The sequence below is a fragment of the Vanessa cardui genome, chromosome 22 (genome assembly GCF_905220365.1).
Source record: "Vanessa cardui chromosome 22, ilVanCard2.1, whole genome shotgun sequence".
In the NCBI taxonomy this organism is placed as follows: Eukaryota; Metazoa; Arthropoda; class Insecta; order Lepidoptera; family Nymphalidae; genus Vanessa; species Vanessa cardui.
Genome location: NC_061144.1, coordinates 7,564,427 through 7,575,755, shown reverse-complemented (window position 1 = coordinate 7,575,755; position 11,329 = coordinate 7,564,427). Strand labels below are relative to the sequence as shown.

The following is an 11,329-nucleotide window of genomic DNA, read 5'->3' as shown; positions in this document are numbered from 1 at the left end:
CCATATACCATATGAATCTTAATTGAAGCTTGCACATTAAAATCTGGACAAGCATCGCTGAATTATCACGGGCTTAGTTTGAAAACGTTATGAAGAATTCTCAAAAGTTTGTATCTCATGAAGAGCTGTTAGATGGGTTTCTATCAGATTCAACGTTCGGACGTCTTCGACGGAGGTTGTGATGGATACTGCGACTAAATATTACTACTTGAGGAATTTAAACGACATCTGGCTTTGAAACTGGTTTTCGTTATCTCTGACGTCACATCTGGACTATTCTTTCTGGTCTTTTTAGATCTTATTTATTGTTTCAGTTTTATGTATTTATATTAATATAAATACATATATTGTTTGTTTGGTTGTTTATTTTTATGTTGATTGTTCTCGGCGATGGAAGTCGACACCGAATTATCGTCGGATGCCCTAATTCTGCGAAAAAGGCCGTACGAGGACCTCACTATTTTTAACTCCGATTCCGATACGGAGACGGAGACGAGGATAGCAGCAAAAAGCAAGCCTGCTCTTCGCGGCAAAACCACCAAAGGTCGTGGAAGTGGTCTCGCTCGGGCTAAGGCCGAGCTGAAGGCCAAGGCCAGTGAGGCTAGAGAGAGGCCTTCGAACGATCGCTTCGTAGTCGAGCGTTTCGAAAGGAACCTCCTCAGACTGTTTTGGACTCCGAAGAATCTTCTTTCTCGGATGTCCAAACCAAGGATCCCGCAAAAATGGGCGCGGAGGAACTTCGCGCACAGGCTGGTCGTAGCGCAGCCCTCATTTTGGAGGTGGCACAAAAGTCCTCCAACTTAAAGGGAGGGTTTGGCAAGAAGCTGAGGGAGTCGGCGGCTGCACTACAGGCGATCGTAGATGCTTTAGCGTCTCGGACGGAAGCCGAGGAGACTCGAAAGCTTCGTGCCGATAATGGACGCCTGCGCAAAGAGGTGGACAGCCTCAAGGCCGAGGTGAAGGCTCACCGCCGCGATTTTACGGAGATACGGTCCAAGGTCGCTGTGATAAATGAGGCGTCCACCAGCTCCACACAGGATGCTCGGATGGTGGACAGTATAAAAGCCTCAATTATCTCAACGATAGGAGTTATGCTCAACGCCCGATTTGCTGAATTGGAGGAACGCCTCCCTCCTGCAAAAATACAGCGCCCTCCATTATCTGCGGATAAGAGGCGGGAATCAGCGCAGCAAATCGCTGTGTCCCAAGCGCAGGCAGTCCTTTCGGCTCCACCGCTGAATTCCGTACCTCTACATAAGCGGGTGTCACCAGCTGCCCTACCGGCACCTGTTGCTGGCTGTTCAAGCGCTGTGTCAGAGACCACTCCGCCTCAAGTGGTCCAGGGGATGTCCTGGTCCACTGTAGTTAAAAAAGGAAAAAAGGGGAAACAGCCTTCGGCTGGAACGATTGCAACGGAGGCGCACACGGTGCCCAAAGCACCCCAAGCGGTTAAGCCTAAGTTGACTGCTCCTCGTACAGCTGCAGTAGTGGTTACGCTGCAGCCGGAAGCGGAGCAGAAAGGCGTAACATATGCCCAGGTCTTGGAGCGAGCTGAGCAAGGCATAAAACTGCAGGAACTCGGGATCAACGGAGGTTTAAAAGTCCGACGTTCCGCGACGGGAGCCAGAGTGCTGGAGCTGCCGAGAGCACAGTCGGACCAGGCAGACAAACTAGCTGACAAGCTCCGCACAGTGTTAGATGGGGTGGCCGGCGTCGTTCACCCCATAAGAAAGGTGGACATTAAGGTGACGGGGCTAGATGACTCCGTCACCAAAGATAAGATAATCGCCGCAGTCGCTCGCGAGGGAAATTGTCCCACTGAAGTGGTTAGATGTGGAGAGATTACACGTGGACCCGTGTTATATGGGTATGGTCCGCGTGACATGTTCAGTAGCTGCGGCGAAGAAGCTGTCTGACGCCGGACGTCTCTTGGTTGGGTGGAGCTCGGCTAGGGTATACGTGCTGGAGCAGCGCCCTCTGCGCTGCTACAAGTGCATGGGTCTTGGCCATACGAGGATACTATGCCCATTCAGTGCGGATCGAGGGAGCCTTTGCTTTCGGTGCGGCGTTAGTGGCCACAAATCGGCTGAATGCACCGGGAAGCTGTGCTGCGCGGTATGCGCAGACGCTGGCAAGCCCTCCAGGCACGTGATGGGGTCAAAGGAATGTAACCCCCCATCACGAAAGGTAAGGTGGTCCTCACTAGCCAGACCAACAACAACGTCGGACAGCGCCAGGCCGAGGAGGAAGCTGCAATGTCAACATGAGCGCAGACTTCAGCTTTCTTCAGACGAATCTCAACCACTGCGCCGGGGCTCAGGATCTACTGCTGCAGTCCATGGTGGAGTGGGGATCGACCTGGCTGTGGCCTGCGAGCCCTATTACGTTCCTCCCTTAACTCACTGGGTAGGGGACGTGGACGACACCGTGGTAGTCCTCACGAGGAGCGGAACACCCCCCCCCCTCTCACTCTTCGAGAGGGGCTCGGGCTACGCAGTGGTGGGGTGGGGGGAGTACGTCGTCGTAGGGACGTACTTCTCCCCTAACCGCAGCCTGGCTGAGTTCGAGACCTATCTCGGCTTAGTCAGAGCTGCGGTGGCCAGGCAGTCGCCGAAACCGATAACCGATACGTTCTCAGCGACTTAAACGCGAAGTCGCGTGCTTGGGGCAACCCCGCCACGAATCCGCGAGGGAGGGCCGTTCAAGTGTGGGCCCTACTCTCCGACCTGTCCCTTCTCAACAGGGGGTAGGTTCACACCTGCGCGCGCCAGCAGGGGGGTTCCGTGGTGGACGTTTTGTTCGCCTCCACTGTCGTAGCACGCAGAGTGGTCGACTGGAGAGTGGAAGAGGAGGTGGAGACTCTATCGGATCACTGTTATATCCGATTCGAGATCTCCGCCTCGCGCAGGCTGGCGGAACCTCAGAGGGTGTCGACCACGCTGCCGAGGTGGTCACTCGGCCAATACGACCGAGATATGGTCAAGGAGGGTGACAGCTCAGAGGAGCTGGCGGGTCGCATGCGCAGTTCGCTCAAGAAAATCTGCGATGCGGCAATGCCTCGGACCCGGCGCAGGTTACCGCGCCGGCATGTCTATTGGTGGTCGCCTGAAATCGCTGTCCTTAGGGCGACTTGCTGCCGGGTGCGTAGGGCCTACGTCCGTTGTCGAAGGCGCAACGGCCTCGACACGGATCTGGAGGGTCAGATGCTGGACGCATATCGCCAGCTGAAAAAAGATCTGCAGCTGGCGATAAGGAAGGCTAAGGAGAAGGCCAGGGAGGAGCTTCTGGAGGGTCTCAACCGACACCCGTGGGGGCGCCCGTACCGCGGTGTGCGTGGGAAGTTCCGCACCCAAGGTGCTCCCGTCACCGAGACGCTGCCGCCGGAACTCCTCCTGCGCCTGGTCGAAGAACTCTTCCCCCATCCAGGCGAGCATGTCCCTCCGCAGATGGCCTCTCGCTCCGTGATTGAAACAGCAGTGGCTCCACCACTGATCACGGAGCGGGAGATGGAGATGGCCCTCGGCCGCTTGAGGGCCAAGAAGACAGCGCCGGGTCCGGACGGGGTTCCAGGGCCTGTTCTGTGCGGCGCCCTAAATACCTAGACGCAAGGCTTCGGGAGCTGTTCGCAAATGTCTGCGCAGTGGGCAGTTTCCGAAGCCTTGAAAGGAAGGAAAATTGGTGCTGTTGCCGAAGGAAGGTCGGCCGATGGACTCTTCTTCGGCATACAGGCCAATTGTGCTGCTGAACGAGACGGGAAAACTCTTCGAGAAGATCCTCGCAGCCCGTCTCGTTCAACACCTCGAGGAAGTCGGTCCGGGTCTTTCAGAGGCTCAGTACGGGTTCAGGGCAGGCCGGTCGACGGTCGATGCCCTGGACGCCCTGAAGACTCGGACGACGGAGGCGGTGGCCCGGGGACAAGTCGTCCTGGCAGTGTCGCCCGATGTAGCGAACGCCTTCAACAGTCTTCCCTTCGAGACAATACGGGAGGCACTCCGATATCATGGGGTGCCATCCTATCTCAGGAGGCTGCTGGAGGCGTACTTCTAAGACAGGGAAATCCTCTGGGCGGGGGTCGATGGGAGGCTCGTCCAGTATCGGGTGGGCTGTGGCGTTCCACAGGGGTCGATTCTCAGCCCAATTCTGTGGAACGTCAGTTTCGACTGGCTCCTGCGGGCTCCCGTCCTTCCTGGGATGGGGGTGTTGTGTTACGCTGACGACACCCTCGTCACGGCGATTGGGCGGGACTTCCAGGAGGCGGCTCACCTCGCCGAAGTCGGAACGGCTCTCACCGTGGACCGCATGGGAATGCTGGGCTTGAGGGTCTCCATATCCAAAACGGAGGCCCTCCTCTTTCACGGTCCACGGAAAGGACCCCCACGAGGGGCGAGTATCACCGTCCAGGGGACGGCGATCAAGGTGCAGGCCCAGATGAAGTATCTGGGCCTGATTCTGGACGGACGATGGAGCTTCAGGCAGCATTTTGTCCATCTCGGCCCGAGGCTCATCAACGCCGCTGCCGCTCTCGGTCGCCTCCTTCTGAATGTGGGGGGGCCGGGATCCCTATCGGTGTCTATATTCCGGCGTAGTGAGGTCGACGGCGCTGTACGGTGCCCCGATCTGAATAGACGCCCTCACCGCTAAAAATCGGGCCCTACTGCGCCGCAGAGCGTCATAGCGGTGAGAGGCATCAGAGGGTACCGTACGGTGTCATGGACTGCGGCGACACTTTTCGCGGTTGATCCGCCCTGGGAGCTCCAGGCGGAGGTGCTCGCGGAAGTGTACCGGTTTCGGGTCGAGGTGAGGGACCGCGGCGACCGTCCAGGGTCAATGGAGATCGGGCGGATCAGGACTCTAGCCCAGCAAGCCCTGGTCGTCCGATGGCAGGAGGAACTGGGGTCACCTACAGCAGGCCTGGCGACAGTGGAGGCGATCCATCCCCGCTGGGTTGAAAGGAAGCACGGCAAACTGTCGTACAGAATGACGCAGGTACTTACCAGGCACGGATGCTTCGGTAAGTACCTGCACGCGATAGCGCGGCGGGAGGAAACACCCTCCTGCCACGAGTGTGGTGCGCCAGTGGACACGGCGTACCACACCCTGTACGAGTGTGCTGCGTGGGGACCCCAGAGGCACATCCTTGCGGCGACTATGGGTGGAGACCTCTCGCTACCGAGCGTTATCAACGCCGTGCTCAGTAGCGAGATATGCTGGTCAGAGATGCGCTCCTTCTGCGAAAGTGTCATGTCGCAGAAGGAAGCCGCGGAGCGGGAGCGGGAAAATAATGCCGCCGCCGACTCGCTCCGCAGAAGACGACCGGGGTCCGGGGAAAAGGCGCTACGCGCACCTTCTCAACTTGCCTCAATAGGCGCCGCAGGGACCAGGGGGGGTCCCAGTACCCCGGGAATTCCCCGTAGGAGTTGGAGGCCCGCATAGGCGGGCCGACCATCACGGCGTCACGGTAGCATGCGTAAGCGATCTCGTGGCGTCCGCCGAAAGACGGAGAGGGTACCGCTGGTTTTTTAGTGGGTAAACCCGGCGTACTTGGGCGCACTAGGCGTCCAGGGCTCCGGGGAGTCCCACACCCCCCCCCCACTTTCCATCACGTGGGGGAAGCGCGTAAAGCGTTTTTCCACCGAGAAAAAAAAAAATGGGTTTCTATCAACTTTAAAATAAGTGGCTTCCTAGAATAACCCTCATAACTTCTGAAGGATAACGCGCAATGCTCGGAAATTTACAGATTGTTATTTTTTTTAAATATAAAATTAAAAGTCGAATAGGTTCGATACCGTCGTCACACTCTATTCGCGAACGTATTAACGAGACAAATGACTAAAATTTGATTTATTGGCATTCGGTATGCTCGTGGTTCAAGCTTGACATCTGGCGGGGATATATTTAGAGATTGACACTACAATGAGCGCACATTGTAGACTGATTACTAATTGATGCTATTAGCTTTATAAAATCGAAATAAATTGATATGTAAAAAATCATAATTTACTTAATTCAAACATGAGTTTTTTTTTTTAATTTATTTATTTAATGTTATACCATTTATCGATATTTATATTATAATCGATATATTTATATGGAATAATCATATAAAAACTTCTTGTTGTTAATTCTATGAAGCATCTGCTAATTATAACTATTAGATAATATGCTACTATATTATACTATAATTGGACACATGCAGGCTTCTTCACGATGTTTTCCTTTACCGCCGAGTACGAGACGAATTATAAACACAAATTAAGCACATGAATATTCAGCTATTCTTGCCTAGGTTTGAATCCGCAATCATCGGTTGAATGCACGCGTTTTATCATCCATCCACCTCGGATCTCATTTTGCAGTTGGCGACCCAGTAATACCAAGAAAAGTAAATAATTTACTCTTTCGTATTCTATTATTTAAAATCATATGAAATCTTGTTTGTATATGATTTTATAAATAAATAAACAAACTGCTAAACAGAACGATATTTGAGGGGAATACCCTGTTTCGTCGCCTCGGCACGTATTGGCTATGGAATATGGATTATTGGGTATGAAATCTCCACCGAACGCGGTTACTCGCTTAGTAGTTCGATCAAAAGTTTTGATACTTGCAGGGGAATTGTTATCGTATAATACGAGAAATTGAAACGTTGTTTTGAGTAACAGTTCTGGTTATGGTATAATGGAATTAGGACAACTTTATTCATAGTATGAGTAAGTTCACGGATAATGTTTCGAACAACTCTTCGGATTAATCTCGGTTAGCTGAATTTGAAGTTTGATGTCCCAAAATCCTCAAAAGCGTAATTTTTAGGACATTTTCTCCACAACCACTTTGTGGAACCGGCTTTCACCGGCGGTATCCGAACCGATACGACTTGGAACTTTCAAGGAAAGACCGTACTCCTTCCTTAAAGACCAATCAGAAAAGACTTCAGAAAAGAGTACTTATGTTTTTGTTTTTCTGTCTGCTCGTACAATACGCCAGAGCGGAGAAACCTCAGAAGTAAACCTTATCGAACGGATGTAAAAGGCGGAATCCAGTATCCGTGAGAGTTGTTTGGTTTTTAAAGTCATGTATTATATACTTACTATTTAAATACTTTTCGGAGCAGGATTGTACATATTGCACGGATCCTCAAATGGAAGTACTTGATGGTGGTGCTCTATGCAAGTCTAGCTGGATACGTATCGGTACGCCTTTACATGAACATCAGGTATGATTCCAAAATATTAAAAAAATTACAATATGTACCAATTGTAAACATAACAATTTAACGTAAGTTTTTACTTTTTTTATGGATTCGTTTGGCGGACGAGCATATGGGCCACCTGATGGTAAATGGTCACCATTACCCATAGACAATGACGCTGTAAGAAATATTAACTATTCCTTACATCGTCAATGCGCCACCAACCTTGGGAACTAAGACGCTATGTCATGTGCCTTTTGTTGTGCCTGAAGTTACACTGGCTCACTCACCCTTCAAACCGGAACACAAAAACACTGCGTACTGTTGTTTAGCGTAAGAATATCTGATGAGTGGGTGGTACCTACCCAGGCGGGCTTGCACAAAGCCCTACCACCAAGTGCTTTTATATTTAAAGTGTGTAAATATATATAATTTCGTATTATTCTAATAATATGACTTCATTAACATCGAGGAACGTAATTACGAAAAACTAATCACAAAGACTAGCTCGGGTACCAAAAATGTATTAATTTCACGGACGGTTTGTCCATCAAATTAATAAATTGTTTATATCATTTAGTCAGAATTATGTTTTAATAAATAATAATATACAACTTCAAAGCTTCAAATTTTACCAGAGAATCAAAAATACAATTTAATAGAGATTAATAATAACATATTAATTGTGATCGAGTTACTGCCAGCGATCTTAAATATTCATTATCATGCCACGATGAAAATGATGATGAATCAGGTTCAAAACAAGCTTTCGTGTTTTCTGATGCAAGGAGCACTTAAACTTCATAAGTATTGTTTTGTAAAGTTGAAATATTTTTTTTCAATTTGGTAACTGATATAGTTAATAAGTTGAAATATCCCAGAATTTGTAGTTATTAACTTCGAGAGCTTTATAAGCCAGATGCGGTTCGTTAAATTGAAAGTTTTGCAAGTTAAGGTTTATAAATTGTAACAATTATTGTTAATGTGCTCTAAACCTTTTAATATAATGTAATATTTTATATTTTGTACAGAATCGTGGCATTCCCACCAGCCCCTGAACGCATTGTTATATTGTAATCGTGAGGCGCTGCAGAGCTTTTGGGTGTAATGAGCCTACAGGCTGAACAGAGTAGAACTAAAATCACTAGGGCACCGTGCAAACTTTCGTTTTTCCCACATTTTTCGGTTCATCGAAGATAAAGGAATAATAATAATCCTACTCTTTAATAGTGATGTATACTTACCTCATGAATACCTCATACTACCTATATAGGTGACGACATACAACGCGTGACGTTGCCGTTTTGGTGAATTAATTTAGTTTGCCAAATATTGTTTGCTTTACAATTTCCGTGTGGATTATTTTGTACGAAAGTTTCTCTTTTTTAGTTTTCTTCCATTAGTAAATTTGATAATAATATAAGCAGTACTTTAACGAGTATTGACCGTAGTTTTATTTAATGTGATGACGTCATCGAAATTCTGTTGTACCTATATGTTCTAAATTATTTTTGTTTTATTAAGTAAGGGTCACAAATGTCTAAAGTAATTTTATTAACCATACTTTTTTCATACATATAATACAATTGTAGTGTCTGTTTGTTCTGGCTAATCTCTGGAACCGCTGGTCCGATTTTGACGAAACTTTCACTGGTAGGTAGCTGATATAATAAGGAGTAACTTAAACTACAATGATAACTTTTTTTGTTAAACTAAAATTCGTACGAAGTCGCACAGCTAGTCGTCACACATGAATCAATAAATATATTCAAGATTCCTTCGTAGCAAATATACAATGTGAATTTAATTAAACTGCACGATACATCCATGAAGATTACCAAATACAATATCGAAATAGATATTATACATGGATTTGAACAATTCAATTGTATGTATTTTATCGCATTTCGCTCCCAGCGTAGTTTGCGAATCTCCCAACTAAAGCCAGATTAAAGTTAATCGTCCAGTGATTCGGATAGGCTATATCGATTTTTCGCTAACGTAACAACTATTTTGAAAATTAATATTCATTTGTAGCCTTGATATTTCAATATGTGACTATATTTAGGTTGTATCAGGAATATTAACACTATTTGATCATAAATATTAATTAATTTTTAGTTAATTAATCTAAAGTGAGGTGATCTGAAGTGAGGAAACCTGCCTCACGATGTTTCCTTTCACCGCCGAGCACGAGATGAATTATAAACACAAATTAATGCACATATATATAGTAGTGCTTACCTGGGTTTGAACCCGAAATCATCGGTTAAGATGCACGCCCTCTAACGAATGGGCCATCTCAGCTCAATTAATTTGCATTTTGTAATTTAAGACTTCATTCTAAGCTTGTTTTTCCACATTTTGGTACAGGTTGAATAATCGGAGGAGTTATTGCGATCAAATATTACCACTTCATTATTACTATGCTGTAAAAATCTACTTCAACACTATTTCAGTTACAAAATTATAAAAGATTGATGATATAATTTACGATTTAACTATTACGTACGTCAAACGCTTGGATGCGTGAGCGTCCCTATAGTCCGATTATTGAATAGCCTGCCACTCAAACTGGCCACCTCTCCAACATCTGGCGTGACGTCAGAATGACAACCCATGCAAAGCAGGAATTCAAAAACGAGAATTTCAGGAATTACCCTATATAGAAATCGATGAAAACATTTTCTTAAACAAATTCCGCTGCATCGTCATATATAACTTCTAGTTCATAAGTATAAGGTTGTTTATATCTCTTAAAATAAATAACCTACCATTTTTTTATCACGGTTTTATTATATTATTATTTTATGTCATATAACATACTTAATAATTATAAATTATTTTTATGGTGATGTTAAAAGGTCATTTTGCCCCAAGACTTTAAGATATGAGAAGCGAAGAATATGATATAGCGTACATCGTGATATACTACAATTAAAACTGAAATTATTATGCTGGAAACATAAAAAGAAGAACACTTAAATAACATAAATTAATTATATATATAAGACACCAAACTAATGGCTTGGTAAACATGTCCATCGAAATAAAAAAAAATAAAAGAAACTCAAAACGAAAATAAGAAAACAGTTTACTCAAATTTTATTCACTAAAACAAAGCAAGACTATCTAATAAGAAACGATACATTAAATACACGTTGTAGCAACACTTGTTTGAAATCTACAATGTTTTTTTATAAACATTTTCTTGTAAATATTGATAACGTGATTATGTGCCAAGGTGTGAGAACCACTGCCACTACGCAAAGTCTACGCATATTGGTGTTTATCATTTTTATTTTCTTTGTGTCTACATTTATAATAATTGTTAGCTCATTTACAAAAAAAAATATATAGGAGTTATTGAAATAGCAACGTTTCTCTAACTTAAATAACTATTTCGAGTAAACTTTTATTTTCTAAATAGATTATTGATACAAAAAATATATAATGTATTTATTTCAATAGTTTTTTGACAATTTGGGATAAGGCTTTGGCATTGACGATGGAAAAATAATTGTTAGCTCAGCATAGCTTAGTGCCTGCGATGGAGCATTGTATTAAGCAACGGAAAGATGCAGATTGTTAGATTAGAAGTGCTCAGTTGTGTTATTCTAATGCATATTGTTCGTCTGTCCGTAGATAGTTATATTTACTGAATTGTACGGCTCTGATTACCCGATCCATGTACGGAGTGTATTATATGGGGAATAGATTTATTAGTTAGAGAATTTCACAAATTAATTTAATTATTCCTATGCCCATTTAATTTTGGAAAACATCGTGAGGAAACCTGCATGTGTCTAATTTCATCGAAATTCTGCCACACGTGTATTCCACCAACCCGCATTGGAACAGCGTGGTGGAATATATTCCAAACCCTCACCTTGATAGGAGAGGAGGCTTTAGCCCAGCAGTGGGATATTTACAGGCTGTTACTTTACTATTTTTTATGTACGTTATATTTTTATATATAACCTAACTCGAAAACTATCCTAAGTGACACGTAGTTACTTGACAATAATGTAATTTAGGAATTATGACCGTATATGTATATTATATCGCGGAAACTGTAATTTATGTACTAAGCTGTTTCAACTTTATCGTTACAAGGGTATTGAGTGAAATTTTAAG

At 45.3% G+C, this 11,329-nt stretch overlaps 1 protein-coding gene across 1 annotated transcript; it reads left to right on the top strand.

The window, feature by feature from the left end:
- Positions 1 to 390: 390 nt before the first annotated feature.
- LOC124539205 lies at positions 391 to 3,602 on the top strand. Its single transcript, XM_047116503.1, has 6 exons — positions 391 to 595; positions 682 to 1,745; positions 1,795 to 2,430; positions 2,604 to 2,746; positions 2,909 to 3,198; positions 3,355 to 3,602. Exons 1-6 carry the CDS (start codon positions 391 to 393, stop codon positions 3,600 to 3,602), a joined length of 2,586 nt encoding a protein of 861 aa, XP_046972459.1.
- The last annotated feature ends 7,727 nt before the right edge of the window (positions 3,603 to 11,329 follow it).

Excerpts from the sequence above, each read along its gene's own strand:
- LOC124539205 (XM_047116503.1), top strand. The coding sequence starts at position 391 with ATGGAAGTCGACACCGAATTATCGTCGGATGCCCTAATTCTGCGAAAA. Across the intron at positions 2,747-2,908 it reads CTGTCCCTTCTCAACAGGGG|GCTGGCGGAACCTCAGAGGG; the intron begins GTAGGTTCACAC and ends CGCCTCGCGCAG. Across the intron at positions 3,199-3,354 it reads CCTCGACACGGATCTGGAGG|GTGCTCCCGTCACCGAGACG; the intron begins GTCAGATGCTGG and ends TCCGCACCCAAG.